The 19,899-nt window shown below is 36.2% G+C and overlaps 2 protein-coding genes across 6 annotated transcripts in view; both read right to left on the bottom strand.

Annotated features, from left to right (window-relative positions):
• The window catches only part of LOC127421977 (rho guanine nucleotide exchange factor 12-like), a 101,071-nt gene extending 94,817 nt beyond the window's left edge, over positions 1 to 6,254 (bottom strand). For 3 of the 4 annotated variants that reach the window (XM_051665245.1, XM_051665247.1, XM_051665248.1), the window contains exons 1-2: positions 5,639 to 6,254; positions 4,910 to 5,054 (exon numbers count right to left, since the gene is read on the bottom strand). In XM_051665245.1, the coding sequence (XP_051521205.1) occupies positions 4,910 to 4,941 (32 nt within the window). In that variant the 5' untranslated portion in view covers positions 4,942 to 5,054; positions 5,639 to 6,254. The remainder of the gene's footprint in view (positions 1 to 4,909; positions 5,055 to 5,638) is intronic. The other variant, XM_051665246.1, reaches the window with a different exon arrangement.
• Positions 6,255 to 6,797: 543 nt separating this feature from the next.
• Positions 6,798 to 19,360, bottom strand: LOC127422378 (TLC domain-containing protein 5-like). Of its 2 annotated transcripts, XM_051665856.1 has the most exons (4): positions 19,195 to 19,360; positions 15,394 to 15,604; positions 10,543 to 10,887; positions 6,798 to 10,426 (listed from the first exon to the last, which is right to left on the bottom strand). In XM_051665856.1, the coding sequence occupies exons 2-4, from the start codon at positions 15,587 to 15,589 to the stop codon at positions 10,344 to 10,346; spliced, it is 624 nt and encodes a 207-aa protein (XP_051521816.1). In that variant the 5' UTR covers positions 15,590 to 15,604; positions 19,195 to 19,360; the 3' UTR covers positions 6,798 to 10,343. The 2 variants fall into 2 exon arrangements, with proteins under 2 accessions (XP_051521816.1, XP_051521815.1); XM_051665855.1 differs by having other exon boundaries at positions 6,798 to 10,887; positions 19,195 to 19,359.
• Positions 19,361 to 19,899: the final 539 nt, after the last annotated feature.

Here is a 19,899-nt window from a genome sequence, read left to right as displayed (position 1 = left end):
GTTAATTCTGATTAACAAAGATTAATTGCAGATTTTGAAAAAGCTGAAATTTGACCCAATATATACTTATTTTCCAGTTAAAATGCATTTATTTCCATCTTATGTAAGAAAGCAAAACAATATGCGACAATATAATGGTTTATTAACATTTTCCAAACAAAACCTTCCACAGTATAAAGACAGAAATGCAGTAAATATAACCAATTCAAGAAACATTAAACGTTTCTCAAAGTCTAAGTGGGAGGTTAACTTCTTGAAAGAAATATTCTCCCCATAGGTTGCGTTTTCATTCTAATGGGCATTAAATCTCTTAAATTCTCATCCTCTGCTGGTAGACTGTGGCTATCCGCTTTGCTAAAGCAATCATGAAGCTGCATTCATGAGTCGCGTCAGAGCGTCAACGCCAGCGTCAAACAGCACCTTGAACTCCCCGCTTGCAGAGAAGTACGTCACATTCTGCGCTTTGGTGATAGTTAAGACCTGACTGTGGTAATTAAAAAGTACCTTTCATAGGTTCCATCCTGGCTTTTTTGTACATCAAATAGCTTTAAGAGTTCCTTTCTCCATCATTTTATCAATGACAAGGAAGCTCTGTTCTGTGTGTTTGTGGTGTGTCCATCAGTGTAATGCCTCCGGGCGGACACATTACATAGGTTCCGCCCTCCCAAGAAGTTTTTATATTGGTTAATGCTGTATTAACAGTAAATTTGTTAATCGCGATTAAGAAAAAATTAACACGTTAAACTTTAATTAACTGCATGCCTTAACACATTAACTCCAAAGGCACTAATGTCTATATCTATCTATCTTAGCCTATCAAACTCTGCATACCAAGCAGGGGAAGACTATAAATATATAATATTTATAAATATATGATTAATATATGAAAATATGCCATCTATAAATATATAATTTTTTTATTTATTTTGTTTTTTTTAATGTAACTGCACCATTTTACAACGACAAGGCTAAAATTATCCTAGCAATAGCTACCAGGGGTACGCAGTGTTGGGGATATTTTATTTATTAATTATTTTTAAACTTATCTATATGCCTAATAATGCCTTACATCGAGCTGTTTTGGAGATAATATGTAATATATCTTATTTTTGAACATATCTGGTGTGTGATGCTGAACCATCAGTGTTTATTGTGCCTGTGTTACGGTGTCACAATGACACCTCATCTGTTCATATCACTTATCTCTACACTTTTTTAAAGATCAGGGGTTCATATCCATTTTCTCTCTTTCTCGCCATGCTAGATAATTTCTCAATGCTCTTCTTTTGCTGTAGAGTGACTTTTCTCCTCTAAACGGAGAGCATGCACGTGAATTGAGGTTGAGATTGTCACAACAAATACAAACAACACAAAACTTGTCAGTCATTCGATTTATAGAACATCTGTTTGCACGTAAGTCCAACAACTGATGGCATGCAGGTCAGTCATATTACTTGAAAGGTAGGGGGCGCTAGAAAAACTAGACATCATTCATGACAGAGCTGACGGGTTTTTTTTCTGTCACCAGATGTGGAAGAACGTCGCTAAAGCAGACTACAAAAGTCGCTAAAATTGTTGCTAGTCGCTAGATGGCTCTTTTACTTGTTATGGGTGGTCAAAAAGTAGCTAAATCTAACGACAAAGTTGCTAAATTGGCAACAGTAACCTAGTTTCCATCCACTTTTCGCGCTGTATTATCAACAAAGTGAAAATGAGTGAAAAGAAATTTGCCGTCTTCTGCTCGTTTCCATTCAAATGGCCTTTTAACGATACAAATGGTGTGTGTGATGAAGTCATGCTTAAAAAAAAAAACACTGTCGCATACGCTTTGGTTTATCGCAAAAGAAATCTGCCATTAAGCCGTTTCCATACAGAAATGCGTTTATATCGCTAATTGTGTACCTTTCGCCACCCACGTGTTCCTAATTTTTTTCTCCTGAGGTCTTTGTTAAATGGGGAGAGTATTGAGACAGTTCATTGAAATTAGACAGCTTACTATCATTTTAATTTCATAAATAAATGCAATCAGAAGCAGGAATTGCAGTTGAATGGGAAGAGTTGCCCTTCTGATAGGACTGTAATATTGGTCCTGATGTTGTGCCTATCGCAGGTCGCCACCAGTTCTGACCCGAAAGCGAATCATCATGGCCCTGTTCAAGCTGGCAATCTGCATCAAGTAGTGAGGGAAATTTTCGGTCTTAGTATAAGGACCATCCATCGATGTGTATATGCTGTGTGCACAGCTATTAAAGAAAAATGGATGTGGTGTAATATCAGGGTTTACATATATGATACATTCCTGATATTCAATAGGCTATTTTGAGCAATCATCTAATCTAAAGCATTGCCATCACAATTACATTATGTCCCACATATTTCTCCAGCAACTTTTAACGACCAACTGAACTTGATTGTCTTCTAAAATTAATTTTAGCGTCATAATGCAATTTACATTTTCTGAAGAATCTCAGCAAATGCGATTCGAGGTAAAGAGGGTTAGATTTAAAATATTTAAAAGTTTTAAAGTGTTCAAAGGCTCATTTTCTGAAAGTGAACTCCGCATTGGACAAATAGTTTTGATAGTTTACAGTCTTGAAAAAAAGTGTAGAACATTCTGAGAATGTCATTCAGCCGCTTTTTTCATCTACAAGCCTAACAATATATTTTTTTAATTTGGTAATTTATTTTTTTTAATTTATTGCTTTTTTGTTTGGTAATTTATTTTATTTAATACAGGAAATTTTGCCGGCATTTTTTCAAAAGTAAACTAAACAATAATTTCATAGAATTGGGTTATGTTAGTGTTCTAAAAAAGCTCACTGAAGCTTTTCTCCTAGTATTGTGTATTTATTTGTAATTTAAAACATCTTTGTGCACAGAAATGATATGATTTTTGTATTATGGGCTAATTCCATGACTGTCGTCTATTATTTTGAATGGTGTGGAAAAGCAACTTTAATAAATAAACAGATGACTACCATGATTAAATTAATCACAAACAGTGGCCATTCATTTGTTCTCTGTGCACCTGTTGATGCCAGGTGCATGAAATTTGTGTTGGCACTCCTGGAAGTGTCATGACGCAGATGTATTTGCAGCATCGGATCTGTGCAGGTATGCCGTTAAGACCAATCCATAACACTAATGCTTCACGTACAATAAATTGGCTTTCAAGGATGTATACCTTGTCGTCATGATTAACACAGGCTAACGACTGGGGTAAATTCTGTCATGTGACACTATATTTTTGCGTTAATGCCAATTTTCTCGACAAAAAGTGTTTCCAAACCAGATTTGAGACATCTAAAGTATCGACAGAGTTTATGCGCTAGAGTTAAATGGAAAAATATTATGTCAACACTTGTTAAATTTTAACTATAATTTGCATTTCCATCAGCTATAGTGGTAAACTTTTTGATGCGCTACACCTTTTGTCGCAAAAAAAAAAAACCCTTGGATGGAAACCTAGTTACTGGCTCCGAATCAGGAACACAAGCAGGAGTTTGGCGCAAGCCTCTGCTGACTCCCGCGAAAATATACACAATCAAGTATAAACTGTGATAGTGAACGCAAAGTGCTCCGGTTTCAATTTAAACGATTGCGTAATGGCAAATATTCCTTGTTCATACATGCAGTGACACAGAGGAGACGTACGCTTACTTTATTTCTGTGGAGTGATGAAATTATTAAATGAAATCCCCAAGGTTTTGCTTCATGAGAAACAAGGGCTCATGGGTTTAATCAGAGCATTAAAATAACATGTGAAAGTGACGTATTTTACTACTGCATATATCATACTTTTATTTAAAAAAATATAATGTAAAATATGAGTTTAAAAAAAACAACAGTGTAAATGTAAAATCAACCAAAACTTAAGTTGACCAAAGAGATACATATTTTAAGTATTTACAGGTATTTTGATATGTAAAACATTATTTTTCATGTCATTCATAAGTTGCTAAAGCCTTAAAAGGAAACCACATATACCTATTTTATTACTTGATTTTTGTTTCAAGTTAAATGTGTAAAAACAATTATTTATTGTTTTTTTGGATTTTCTCCCCAATTTGGAAGGCCCAATTCCCAGTTCCCAATTCACTCCAAGTCCTCGTGGTGGCGTAGTGACTCACCTCAATCCGGGTGGCAGAGGACGAATCTCAGTTGCCTCTGTGTCAGAGCCCGTCAATCCACGCATCTTATCACGTGGCTTGTTGAGCGCGTTACCGCAGAGACTTAGTGCGTGTGGAGGCTCACGCTATTCTCCGCGGCATCCACGCACTACTCACCACGCACCCCACCGAGAGCGAGAACCACATTATTGCGACCACGAGGAGGTTAACCCAACGTGGCTCTACGCACCCTAGCAACCGGGCCAATCAGTTGCTTAGGAAGCCTGACTGGAGTCACTCAGCACGCCCTGGTTCGAACTCGTGACTCCAGGTGTGGTAGTCAGTGTCTTTACTCACTGAGCTACCCAGGCCCCGTAAAAATGACTTCTTAAGGAGTATGAAGCACACATGCAGAAAAAAAAAACATACCTTAAGAAATATGACAATTATATGACAATTAATCATGAAAAACCCTTAAAGAGACAATTAATCGCCATTACCCTAAAACAGAAAATTAATCATCATAATCGCAATTAATTGTTTGACAATTAATCGTCAGCCAAATTTCATAAATGTGACAGCCGAGAATCAGACTTAATGACCATAAACCTAAATTAACTGCATCACACACAAATACATACATAACACTTAAACCAATAAAAGTTGTTTGGGGTTGACATACAGTAGCCTAGATTTAATAAATAAACAGATAGCAAAGCTCAGATAAGTCTCCACTTAAGTACATGGTAGAAACATCCCAAAAGCATCTTTGTCTTCAAAACACTGAACACATCTCATACCTGTCAGTGAATGTGGACCGTGAGTCGCTCATTTGGCTTCTGTTTTTAGCTTTTATTCGTCCAATTTTCGATAGTCATTTTCAGGTGCTTGAGAAGCAGCATCACTTTCTGCATCCCTCTTCAGTCGTGTAGATTTGTAGGGTTACTAATCACAAAAGACACGAAGTTAGTGAAGTCTGCATCCAGTTATTCGCAACAGCAATACAATCCCAATGTTTCCAGCCACTCATAAAAAGAGGCTAGTCTTTTCAAACGTGTCCAAAATCACATTAGAGATTAGACGACATGAAAGCATTTGATATTCGAGCCATTATTGCTCACGAGAGGTAGCAAGGACCTACAAAGTCAAATCAGCACACAGACTGTATTCATCATATTTTCCAGCACGAGCTAGCAAAAAAAAAAAGTTTTCCTCCCAAAATCCTCTCTGATGCCAGTTTAGCGTAACTACATATCTTGAAGTAACCCAAATAACATTTGGTTCTTACAGCACTTGTGCTGTTTACCAATAAACAAACATCTACTATCAGTCCGTAACAATAAACACTAAACCTAGACTACTCTTGCAAATCATGCATATACATCGATATAAAGCACAAAGTTATCATGTTGGGTCAAACTAGACAACTTTCCCAATGTTTTCGTATATTTTGTCGTATATTGTAGTTTAATCAATAACTCTCTCAATGTGTTCGTATCTTTTCCGTTCTCGTGCAGCTGCAAATTTACCGTCATATCCAGCGGCAGCTCCCAGATGATGCCAAACACTTCCGACAACAACTCCCTCGAAGTTACACTCCTTTGGAAATCAAAACACTTTTGTGACTTCCCCAGTACTGACGGTGTGCGTGTATGTCCACGGCCAACACAGCAGCAGTGTGAGAGTCGTGCCGCAGTCCGGACAGCGGGCAAGGCCTTTGCTATGCTAAAGCTAACGGCTGCCTCTCGTCCACTCAAAAGATGAGACGCGATATTTTCGCAACCATAATAAACAACAGCGAGCATTCACTCCAACCCCAGAGTAATCCAGGTAGGGGGGATTAATGCACTCATACACGTGTCACCCTAAGGATAGTTTCCATGGAGCCGCGACAAAATTAATTTTATCGTCAAAATAAACTTAAACACGCAATAAATTTCGCGTAGGTCATCCGAAAGCCTTTTCGTGGACAGAAAACGACGACTTCCTATGAAAGCGACGGTCCACGTACGTTAATAACCCAGTGTGGCCGTGGTAGGTTCCGGACCATCAAACTGAGTAAAGCTGAGATGTGCCGGATCGCTGCTGTGTCTCCAGCATTGGGACTGTGTCTCAAACCCTAGCGAGCTGCCTACCTAGACTGCATTGAACTCACACGTGCACACTCAACTGGGGTGACTCGAGCTTAATAGGTTGGCATCTCACTAGGGTTTGAGGCACTGCCCATGTTTTAGCGATAGTGATGATTCAAAGTTGTTTCAAAGATTCACTCAAACTTTTAAAGGACCGAGGACACAGAATAGAGCAATATTTCCAGAATGGGGTATAAAATATCAGGAGGGTGATTAAGCATTTTATGTGTGATGATGGTAAATGATGCAAAGATGACTGGTTTAAAACAGCTTATAAATGTGAGAAATGTTATTACTTCTTAATAGCAGTTTTCGGATGGCATTGGGTGTAGTTTATATTTTGTTCATTATGTCTTATATTAAGATTTTATATATTTATGACTGTCAAAAACATTGTGCAACCATGGTAATTCGGACAATACACACATTTAGTATTGTCACTTTCGAGATAATGTAATGTGTTATACACTGGCGGCCAAAAGTTTGGAATAATGTACAGATTTTGCTCTTATGGAAATAAATTGGTACTTTTATTCACCAAAGTGGCATTCAGCTGATCACAATGTATAGTCAGGACATAAATAACATGAAAAATTATGATTACAATTTGAAATTTTTTTTAAACTACTTAAATGAGTTCTCATTAAAAAATCCTCCATGTGCAACAGTGACAGCTTTGCAGATCCTTGGCATTCCAGCTGTCAGTTTGTCCAGATACTCAGGTGACATTTCACTCCACGCTTCCTGTAGCACTTGCCATAGATGTGGCTGTCTTGACAGACACTTCTCACGCACCTTACAGTCTATCTGATCCCACAAAAGCTCAATGGGGTTAAGATCCATAACACTCTTTTCCAATTATCTGTTGTCCAATGTCTGTGTTTCTTTGCTCACTCTAACCTTTTCTTTTTGTTTTTTTGTTTCAAAAGTGGCTTTTTCTTTGCATTTCTTCCCATAAGGCCTGCACCCCTGAGTCTTCTCTATACTGTTGTACATGAAACTGGTGTTGAGCGGGTAGAATTCAATGAAGCTGTCAGCTGAGGACATGTGAGGTGTTTATTTCTCAAACTAGAGACTCTGGTGTACTTATCCTCTTGTTTAGTTGAACATCTGACCTTCCACATCTCTTTCTGTCCTTGTTAGAGCCAGTTGTCCTTTGTCTTTGAAGACTGGAGTGTACACCTTTGTATGAAATCTTCAGTTTGTTGGCAATTTCAAGCATTGTATAGCCTTCATTCCTCAAAACAATGATTGACTGATTAGTTTCTAGAGAAAGCTGTTTCTTTTTTTTTTATTTTGCCATTTTTGACCCAATATTGACCTTAAGACATGTCAGTCTATTGCATACTGTGGCAACTCAAAAACAAACACAAAGACAATGTTAAGATTCATTTAACAAACCAAGTAGTTTTCAGCTTTGTTAGATATAATGGCAAGTGATTTTTCTAATACCAAATTAGCAATTTAGCATGATTACTCAAGGATAAGGTGTTTGAGTGATGGCTGCTGGAAATGGGGCCTGTCTAGATTTGATCAAAAATGACTTTTTTCAAATAGTGATGGTGCTGTTTTTTTACATCAGTAATGTCCTGACTATACTTTGTGATCAGTTGAATGCCACTTTGGTGAATTGAAGTATCAATTTCCTTCTGAAACAGCAAAATCTGTACATTATTCCAAACATCTGGCCGTCAGTTTATATATTTTAAAAGTTGACTAAATAAGTGTTATTAATTCATTGGAAAATGTGAGCCAATCTTTGCTTAAATTAAATAAATTTCAAGTTAATGAGTACAAAATTGTTTAATCGTTATGTTAGTTTGCCACATCCTGGACGTTTAAAAAACTGCAACTCGTTTATAACGCTTTACTTGTTGGACCTCTCACATATATTTGAATTTAGTTTTGTAATTGTTCTACATATTAATAATGTTAATAATCATTTTTATTATAGTAGTAGTAGTAGTAATATAGTAGTATTAAGAATATTATACTATTATTATGATCCTTGCCATTTAGGTATATTATTTAATCATTCAGTCTGAAACTTTGTATGTAACAATTTCACACATTATTGTGACATATGACATGATCTATTTGGCAGTAACTGACATACGAAAAGACATTACACCACACCCTTAATACATTAATAATGAAAAAGAACTGATTTATTGTAATAATGATGACAATGTTTATTGATTTCATCCAGTGGTTTGGTCAAGATCACCATGACAGATGATTAACTGATGCAAACAGGCCCCAAAAGTCATCACTCAACAATTTTAAAATGATTACAGAACAGAAATTTATATTTCTCTCTGGATTTGTTTTGTTATTCAAGTCATTAATCTTACACAGATTATTTAGCAATGTTCCACACAACATTTAGTAGTGTTTCATGGTTATTTCTGAATTTTTCACACACTGAAATTTAATGAAAAAGAATTTAATAGCAACATTAATAAAACAGTTCATTTATCACAAGTAGTATTGCTAATTACAAAAATATCAAATATTTTCATTGCTGAGCAGGTTAAACACTTCATGCCATATGAGTACAAATATATAGTTTTAGATTTGATTGTGAGAGTTTTGTAAATCTTGAATTAATCATAAAAAACTGATAATGCAAACTGAAAACTGTTTAAAGGGATAGTTCACCCAAAAATGAGAATCTCCAAAAATCACATAAATCAGCATAAAAGTAATCCATAAGACTCCAGTGGTTAAATCCACATCTTCATAAGTGATATGATAGGTGTGGGTGAAAAACAGATCACAATTTAAGTCCTTTTTACTATAAATCTTCACTTTCACTTCTTTTATTTTTTGTCAATTTGCATTGTTCATGCATATCGCCATCTACTGGTTGTGGCTGGTCAAAGGTGGAGATTTATAGAAAATAAGGACTTAAATATTGATCTGATTCTCACCCACACCTTTCATATATCGCTTCAGAAGATATGGATTTCACCACTGGATTCTTATGGGTTACTTTTACTCTGCCTTTATGTGATTTTAAAAACTTCAATGTTCTGGCCACCATTCACTTGCACTGTATGGACCTACAGTGGTGAAATATTCTTCAAAAAATCTTAATTTGTGTTCTGCAGAAGAAAGAAAGTCATACACATCTGGGATGGCATGAGGGTGAGAATATGATGAGACAATTTTCATTTTTGGATGAACTATCTCTTTAAGGGCTCTAATACAGCACAGAGGTTTTTTTCATGTGTATATTAAAAGTATAAATTTAACAACCATAAATACATTTTTTATTGGTCGATATCATGTTTAAAAAATATGTAAACATCTAAACATTAGCTCTAGAGCTATATTACTTGAACTTCCTCGCCAGCTGAGGAAGTTCAACCTGCCACTGGAGCTGCTGACTCAGTTCTACTCAGCCGCCATTGAGTCTGTCCTATGTACATCTATAACTGTCTGGTTTGGTTCAGCCACCAAATCAGACAGAAGGAAACTACAACGGACAGTCAGGACTGCTGAGAGGATTATTGGTGCCCCCCTGCCCACCTTCCAAGACCTGTATGTTTCCAGAGTGAGGAAACATGCAGGTAGAGTCACTCTGGACACCACACACCCTGCCTACTCCCTCTTTTAACTGCTGCCCTCTGGCCGGCGCTACAGAGCACTGAGCGCCAGGACAACCAGGCACAAGAACAGTTTTTACCCTCAGGCCATTTTCCTCACGAACAATTAAACTGCCTTCAGGACTCCCATAGTGCAGTAATGTATAAATATGTCCTGTACATATGTAAATTCACTCATATTTAATTCAATAACTGTACATACCCTACCTTGCACATACATTACCACTTGTACATGTACATATGCCATTCTATGTTATATGTCCTATTTATTTGTATGTCTATTTATACTCCTAACTTGTTTTATATTCTGTCTCTCACTGTAATGTTCTGTTTATACTTGCTTGTTTCTCCTATCACCAAAAAAAATTCCTTGTGTATGTGAGCACACTTGTCATTAAAGCTCATTTTGATTCTGATATTAGCTGGTATCTTTGTTCTGATTCCAATTCTCACCTTTAGTGTTAGAAATGAGAGGCCAATCAGCTGGTTGTTTATAGATCTTTCAGTCTCTCTTCACATCCTGCCCATTGACATCTGACATCCTCTGCTGATTCATCCAGCACTGGTATTTGACCTGGGATTTGCGGTATGCGAAACGGGCAATGTCAGCCATAAACAACCAGGACAGGGCGTACATGGCCAAACCACCACATTTAATAATGAACTTTGGTCTCTGAGAGATCAACTCACAGTACAGCATGGTGCCGCCAACAAAAATCCGCATGATCGCAAACAACAGCACGAACAGGACATCAACCATGTCTCCAAGGAAGCTGTCATAGCGTCCAGAATGTTTCAAGAACCATCGAGTCTGGAGGAGGGGGTTGGTGATCTCACTGCCAAACAGCACAGCGCAGGACTCGATACCAGACTCACCCAGCCACAGTGTTAGCATTATACCTAAGATGCTCATGGTGTGATGGGCAAGCATCACCAGGCCTTCTGTACGGAAGTACACACACCAGGCCATGTCAAAGATGAAGTAGCCCAGACTGACCACCAAAGCAGTGATCTGCAGAGGGGTGTTCTTTGTACCTGCAAATGATGTACACACAGTAAAAAGTGAACAAAAACATTTTAAAGGGAATAGTTTACCCAAAAATGAAAATTCCGTCATCATTTCCTAACACTTATGTTGTTCCAAACCCATATGAATTTCTTTTTTCTGTGGCAAACAAAAGGAGATGCTAGGCAGTATGTTACGCCCGTTTCACACATGATCCATATGCAGTACGTATTTTTTTTAGTGCCCATGTTAACAGGTTAAAGCATTCAGACCGCATGTGGATACAACATGGCAATGCGTTGCAGGAGCAGTGCAGAAGCAGCAGCGCAGCAATCGTTTCCACACAGAGTCTATTTTTGCTGTGCTGCACGCGCTGAATTAAAGTGATGGCGCATTTTCCGTGGTCAAAATGAACACGGATTGACACGAAAATGTAGCAGTTTTACCATAAATGCATATAATTAAAATCTACTGTGTTTCACAGTCACCATACGACTTTCAGCCCTGGGTAAAGCAAAGCAAACCAAAACACACTATTACCAGGAGTTGGAAAAATAACAAATGCAATCAGAAGGATATCTAAAGATTTTTTTCATGTTAAATACACTACACAGCATGTTATATTGTGTGGGGGGGAGGGGGGAGACACTCACATCTCAGCAGAAAGCGTCAATCACGTAACAGGCTGGTGGTAAGAACTACACCTTACCTCACATTTGGAAAAACAAGACATAATGGATGACACTCGTCTCATCGTGGAGGTGGAAATACATGAAGTCCTCTATGACCCGCTGGATTTCTTGTATTAAGATTTAAATGCAAAAGAAAAGGCATGGGAGGCAGTTCCCTCGGCTGTTTGTGTGGATGGTAAGTTGTAATTTAAAATGTTTGTGATACTACCTTTTCATGTAAGAGAAGTACCATGTTTAAATGTTTAAAATCAAAATAATGGCAAACTACTTACCCATTGTTGTATTTGTGATATACAGAAGCCATGGATCAGTTGCACACTGCAAATGCATCTTATGTGAAAGCACAATCAAGCGTGTGCTGCTTCCGCACCGCATACGTACTGCAAACGGATCATGTGTGAAACGGCCGTTAGTCTCAGTCAGTGTCAGTATTAATTTTCACACCCACTTTTTTTTTCATAATTTTTTTGTCTTTTGACAAAAATATCCTTTAAATTTAGTCGACAAAATAACCAGTGCTGTTATAGTAACAGATTACATGTAATCTGGATTATGTAATCAGATTACAAAAATATGTGCATTTAATTAGATTACATTTTAAAGTACTTAGAAATCAGATTAAAGTTACTTTTTTATGGATCATATGATTACATATTAATCAGACAAAGGCAGTAATTTGTTTTAAATTTTTTTGTTCCCTTTCATTTTTCTTCTTTTTAAATATGTTAAATGTTAAATTCTAAATCATCCTACAGCTGATATGTAGGATGGTCTTTGTATGTTCGGTAAATCTTGAATTCTGAATTTAAATCTAGAATTGCACGCACAGACCTGATACTAGCCACCAGCCATAAATACACTGAAGATGAATTGCAATCCACACATAAATGCCAATCCGATTGCATTAGTGCGGTAAAGTTAGTTTTATTTTAGCGAATTGCTTTTGTACTTGGTTTCAAAAATGTACATGAATGCTCTTTGCTTTTCTTTTTTGTGAAATATAACTGATCTTATCTGTTTACGCACATGGATAGCATTTGTAATGGCAAAATTGCTGGAGAAAGAAAATTAAGTTCCTTTTCTATTTCACTCAGAAAAAGACAACTCACACACACACACACAAAACATACAAATTATCATATTTTGATCTATTAAGTTTTCTTTAATGTATTTAAGCAACACTGTCAAAATGGTACAAGTTTATCCTAATCAAATGTACGTGACATCAAATAAACAAGAATTAGGTCAGAAGTAATCCAAAAGCAATCAGATTAGATTATTTTAAAATGTAATCCAAGAGATTACTGACTACAATTTTAGTCATGTAATTTGTAACCAGTACCAATTGTAACCAGATTACAATTCAGAAGTAATCTTCCCAGCACAGTTAATAATGCGCAAAATGCCAAAATAAAGTTTTAAACAGTGACGGACCAAACTTTAACCAAATATTCAAATATTTTTTAATATTTTTAAACTAAGTTTATAAATTTAGTAAAGCAAGATATTACCAATAAACCAAGTGTTGGTGTATTGTTTAAATCTATCAAAAAACAAATTAGTGATATTTTCATCAACAGTATATTTTAATTAAAACCATTTGATTATCGTTATGATGGCTCTTTTTCATTGGTTCTTCGTTATCATTGACAAATTCAAAAAGTAATTTGTTGACAAGATTAACACTCAACGTTCACTTTTATTGTATTGTAAGCTTTTTTTAAGAAAAGGAGGGACTAGTCAAAATGTCTTTTTGTGGTAATCAACATTATGCCACAAATGCTGTCAATTGAGTTTAACTTGTATTAAACCCAGAATATTCCTTTAAGAGCTCCTATAAATATTTCACATAATCAATTTGATAACTTGATCCGTACATATGACACTGTCAGCACTAGGAATTTTGTTAGTCAGTGGATAAATACATGGATCAGTACATTTATAGCCAGGGCTGGGGAGTAACGGAATACATGTAACGGGATTACATATTTAAAATACAAAATATTAGTAAATGTATTCCACTACAGTTACAATTTAAATTAAAGCTGCAAGCAATGATGAACGAGCCCTCACACCCTGGTGCACGTTGGGGCTGCTGTGCCAGGGGAATGTCACTCCTATTTTTTTTTGCATTTTTATCACGTAAATGTTGTTAAGAGTGTATCACAGTGTAAAACATGTAATTTCCTTTTGCCAGTAGGTGGCGCTATGACTATAACTGAATATTGGCATATAGAAGTGTTCAGGCTGGGACTCTTATAAAACATGTAAAGTTTGGAGCAGATTGGACATTTTATGTTTGAGTTATTACAACTTCCTCTTTCATGGTGAAACATCGAAGTTTGTCAGGTCGCCACAGACACGGCGTTAAAAAAAAAACTCAAAAGCTTCGCAATTTAGCATCGCCAAGGCCTTTAGATTAGACTGACCGAATATGATGTTGATCTGATTTAATCTCTAGGAGGAGTTAAAGTATGAGGCCTGGAAATGAAGATCAATTTTATTGATCTTGTTTTAGAAACAACACTGCATAAGATATTTATGTTTTTCAGAGAATGTATTTTTAACATGTGTATTTTGTCTTACTGTACTAGCAGAGTTTTTATAGTCAAAACAAGTGAAAAAATCTACCAGTGCTAAAGAAATAATCCAAAGTATTTAGAATACGTTACTGACCTTGAGTAATCTAATGGAAAACATTACAAATTACATTTTACAGCATGTATTCTGTAATCTGTAGTGGAATACATTTATAAAGTAACCCTCCCAACCCTGATTATAGCCAGGCTGACTGATTGGTCTCATGGTAAAGTTTTCACCACTAGTACAAGGAGTTCCACATCAGGGAACCTGTTGTACAGGTAGTGGCTCTTTAAACCTCTCGGCTCTTTTTCTGTGTATTTGATGGTTGTTTTTATCACAATGGGATGGAACTGTCATACTACTGTCCAGTCAAACACTTAGTGTGTTATGTGGCATCTGCAATGGTGATAAAGCAATTTTAGTGCAAGACATGATCATATAACAGGCAGGAACATTATGTTATGACATTTACAATACATTTCATATGTTATATATGGTAGTTCTGATGACCACAGATACACTTTAATTAATACCATGGTACTGAATGATTACCATATTCACATACCATGGTATTAAACAATGACCATACTCATTTACCATGGTATTTATATGCCACTCCATGGTACTGCAATAATACAAAGGTATTACCATGGTACACATGAATAAAAGAAGGTATAACCGTGAATACCCCGTCCATAAAATCAGAGCAATACAATATGGATATGTTATACATTTTAAACATCTGTCTCTAAGCTACTTTACTCGCAATAGGATATATTTAGTTTAATGGAACATTGTCAAATGGAATATGACTTGCATGTGGGTTTCTTGATGTAGGCAACTATATGTCACACCCACTAGTGATTTTATAATAAAACGAAACGTTGACTTCCAAAAAAAAATAAAATAAATAAATAACATTTTCCAGTGCTGGATCGACACTAATTATAACACACATGAACAAAATGGAAACTCCTCCTCAAGAACTGGAGATGTTTCTTCTGCATTAGACACTTTCAAAAAGTGGTGGTGACATGTCCCACCCATAAATTACGCCTATGACTGAGGCCGTCATGCTGCCTAACATCTCCTTTTGTGTTCCACAGAAGAAAGAAAGTTATACGGGATTGAAACAGCATGAGGGTGATGAAATGACAGAATTTTCATTTTTGAATGAACTATCCCTTTAACATTGCTAATGGGAAACATATTACATATATATGTTATTCATCATACATATTAATATTTGAAAACTCTTGCCTGGGTTGGTGAAAGGCCACGGTCCATCTATGTATCCAATATAAGCAGTTATACAGACTGCAAGGATGCCATGAAACAGTGTAACTAGCCGACAGTTCCATTCATAGCCACAAGAGCCATTTGTGTAACACAGCAAAGCATACAGAGCGATCCATCCAGCTAAGCACAATCCGACTGCCAACACCAACAGTGACATCTTTATTTTGTAAACCTAATAAAATACAATAAGGTGCCTATTTAGATAATACATCACCATTTTAGAAATACTACATCATGCATGTACTCACCACAATGCTTAAGTAACTGTGTATCACAATTGTTCTTTTGCAAGAAGTAATATTGCTTCTCTTTGATTCTTCTGTAGAATAACCACTAAAACCACTCAAGTGTGTCTGGAGGGGTAGCACTGAATTTCACATCAACAGTTGAGAAATATTAGAGTCAGGGTGTGTCAAAACTAGACCAAAAGCTACTGAGGCAATCTTATCCACAGCTCTTTTTCCTAAATGCACAAATATTGCCACCTTCACGCATAAGCCATTTGAACTAGTCATGTCAGTATTAGGCTATTTTATCAATACTCAGGATACTAATATGAAATTGTGAAACAGTTAAACAGCTATAATTTATTAAATGAATGAAGTTTTTAAATGTAGTGACTGCAGTTTCATAAAATAACAAATAAGACTTCTTTTTATTTCTAATTCTAGTATAATTATACCTGATTATTATACAGGCAGTTTGACCTTATGTTAATTGAGAGACTAAAATGAATATTTGCACTTTTAAAAATGTATTTCTCACATCACAGGACTATGTAAGTGAACTGCAAAAAACCTAAAACGTAAAAATACATATTACACAAATATATATAAATTTACAGTTGAAGTCAGAAGTTTACATACACCTTAGCCAAATACATATAAACTCAGTTTTTCACAATTCCTGATATTTAACCGTAGAAAACATTCCCTGTCTTAGGTCAGTTAGGATCACTACTTTATTTTAAGAAAGTGAAATGTCTGAATAATAGTAGAGAGTATTATTTATTTCAGCTTTTATTTATTTCATCACATTCCCCATGGGTCAGAAGTTTACATACACTTTGTTAATATCTGGTAGCATTGCCTTTAAATTGTTTAACTTGGGTCAAATATTTTGGGTAGCTTTCCACAAGCTTCTCAAAATAAGTTGCTGGAATTTTGTCCCATCCCAGGTTACTGAGTTCAGCCTTGCTGAAGCACCCCAGATCATCACCGATCCTACACCTGGTCGTCTAATGGTTACACAGAGACGTGGAGAGGCCTTCAAGTCACAGTGTCTTGCACCCACTGTGAAATTTGGTGGAGGATCGGTGATGATCTGGGGGTGCTTCAGCAAGGCTGGACTCGGGCAGATTCGTCTTTGTGAAGGATGTATGAATCAAGCCATGTACAAGGTTATCCTGGAAGAAAACTTGTTTCCTTCTGCTCTGACAATGTTCCCCAACTCTAAGGATTGTTTTTTCCAACAGAACAATGCTCCATGCCACACAGACAGGTCAATCAAGGTGTGGATGGAGGACCACAGGATCAAGACCCTGTCATGGCCAGCCCAATCTCCAGATCTGAACCCCATTGAAAACCTCTGGAATGTGATCAAGAGGAAGATGGATGGTCACAAGCCATCAAACAAAGCTGAGCTGCTTGAATTTTTGCACCAGGAGTGGCATAAAGTCACCCAACAGCAATGTGAAAGACTGGTAGAGAGCATGCCAAGACGCATGAAAGCTGTGATTGAAAATCAGGGTTATTCCATCAAATAATGATTTCTGAACTCTTCCTAAGTTAAAACATTAGTATTGTGTTGTTTAAAAATGAATATGAACTTGTTTTCTTGGCATTATTCGAGGTCTGAAAACACTGCATCTTTTTTGTTATTTTGACCAGTTGTCATTTTCTGCAAATAAATGCTCTAAATGACAATATTTTGATTTGGAATTTGGGAGAAATGTTGTCAGTACTTTATAGAATAAAACAAAAACATTCATTTTACTCAAACACATACCTATAAATTGTAAATCCAGAGAAACTGATAATTTTGCAGTGGTCTCTTAATATTTTCTAAAGCTGTGTGTGTGTGTGTGTGTGTGTGTGTGTGTGTGTGTGTGTATACACACAGTACTGTGCAAAAGTCTTAGGCACATAAGATGTTTCACAAAAACATTTGTCTTAAGATGGTTATTTATATCTTCAACTTCAGTGTGTCAATAGGAAATATACATTTTAGACTCCCAAACATTACTTCTGCAAATATAATTGAACAGAAAAGAAGAACGGGGAACACTGCAACAGATGGCATGATCCCCACAGAGCCCCCCACTGAACATTGAGTCAGTCTGTGATTACATGAAGAGACAGAAGCAACTGAGACAGCCGAAATATATAGAAGAACTGTGGCAAATTCGCCAAGAAGCTTGTAATGTCCTATCTGCCAACAACCAAGAAAAACTGTGTCCAGGTGTCCCTAGGAGAATTGGTGCTGTTTTGAAGAAAGAGGTGGTCACACCAAATATTGATTTAGCTTTTTTATGTTTACTGGACTTTGTATGATATTAATTGAAAAATGAAAACTATTTATGGCATTATTTTTGAAGACATCCACTATAAGAAACAGTTTTCACAAGTGCCTAAAACTTTTGCACAGTACTGTGTGTGTGTGTGTGTGTGTGTGTGTGTGTGTATATATATATATATATATATATATATACATACACACACACACACACTACCGTTCAAAAGTTTAGGGTCACTTACTCATTCTTTATTTTTATTTATTTTTTCACATTTTCGAATAATAGTAAAGTCATCAAAACTATGGAATAACATAAAAGGAACTATGGGAATTATGTTGCGACTAAACAAAATCCAAGATAAATCAAAACTGTTTTATATTTTAGCATCTTCAAAGTAGTCACCCTTTGCCTAGAATTTGCAGAAATGTACTCTTGACATTTTCTCATCCAACTTCTTGAGGTATCACCCTGGGATGGTTTTTAAACAGTATTGAAGGAGTTCCCATCTATGTTGGGCACTTATTGGCTGCTTTTCTTTATTATTTGGTCCATCCATTTCAAAAACTTTTTTTTTTAAATAAAATTTTAGTTTTGTAATGAAATAAATTAATATGGTGGCACAATTATATTTTTGTCTACAAAACTAATTTCAAACATTTAAGCATACGCCTTCAGATCAAAAGATCTTTAAGATCAAGAGAAACATTTCAGTCAAGTGTTTCAAAACTTTTGACCGGTAGTGTTTATATATATTGTATAGATAGACAGACAGATAGATATGGCCTCATATTAATTGAGAAACTACACTGAAATATTTGTACTTTTAAAAATTCATTTCTAACACTATATCCCATACACATATACATATATCATTTTTAACATAACAAATATTGAAAAAAATAAATATATAAAATGATATTGATAAAACAATGCCATATTATTTATCCACTACTGCATAAATGTAAACTAAATTAATTATTATGAATAAATAAAATAAACAAATTAAGTGAAATAAAATGTACTCCTCCAAATTAAGTAATATTAGAGAGCAGCAAACAGTCAAAGAAGTTAGTTGCAAAAAAAAAAAAAAAAAAAAAAAAAAGAGATGGACTAAACAGGATTTAAGCTAAACTTCTGAGCTGTATATTAGGCTCATGTTAATGCCACACTTCATTTAAATGAAGACCAGCAGGCTAAATCTACAATCCAGATGAGAAACATAAAAACATCCCCGTTGAAATATTCACCTCAATAACATGTTCATAGGCCGAAGAGTTTATTCCGTGCTCAGCATGGATGCTCTCGTCCTCCTCCGCTCTCTCTCAGCAGCATCTCATCATGTACATAAAGTACAGGAGAGCAGCAGCGGACCTAGCGTGAGGATCTCAGTGTCCAGCTCCGGCATCGTATTGGAGATGGTACGCAAATCACCACACAAACAAAAGCCGCATTTCAGCCGCTCGCTCAGTCCCTCAGTTTGCCGGTCTACAGTGAGGATGACAACAAACAGAACACATTCTTACAGGAGGACGACACTTGCTGGTACGGACCGCAAAACACAGGTAAATTACAATGGTAACCATACCTACCGCCAAACTACAATTGTTTCTCCAGTAATTGTTACTACGGTAAAAATCCAAATATATTAAAATGTGATCTCCTTCTAACTGTGAAGTCGTAAAAAGCATTAATAAAACAGAAGCTTCCCTAACACTGTAAATCAGCAAAATTGTAACGCAAACCAAGGCCCCCACTTTGACCCGGCCATGATGCTAACCATAATTACCCTCAAAATACCATTATTACGGGCCGTTCACAACGAATGTGTTCGAAGGTGTCTCGAGACGCGTTTTTCAAAACTGAAGTTACTTTAAACTCGACACTGCGTCTCAACAAGCAGCGTAATGGTCTACCGTTTACACAGACGGACGTAAAACCATTTTGGGTTTGAA

The sequence above is a fragment of the Myxocyprinus asiaticus genome, chromosome 31 (assembly GCF_019703515.2).
Source record: "Myxocyprinus asiaticus isolate MX2 ecotype Aquarium Trade chromosome 31, UBuf_Myxa_2, whole genome shotgun sequence".
Taxonomy (NCBI): Eukaryota; Metazoa; Chordata; class Actinopteri; order Cypriniformes; family Catostomidae; genus Myxocyprinus; species Myxocyprinus asiaticus.
Note: the sequence above shows the minus strand (reverse complement) of the source record. Positions and strands in the feature narration are given on the sequence as shown.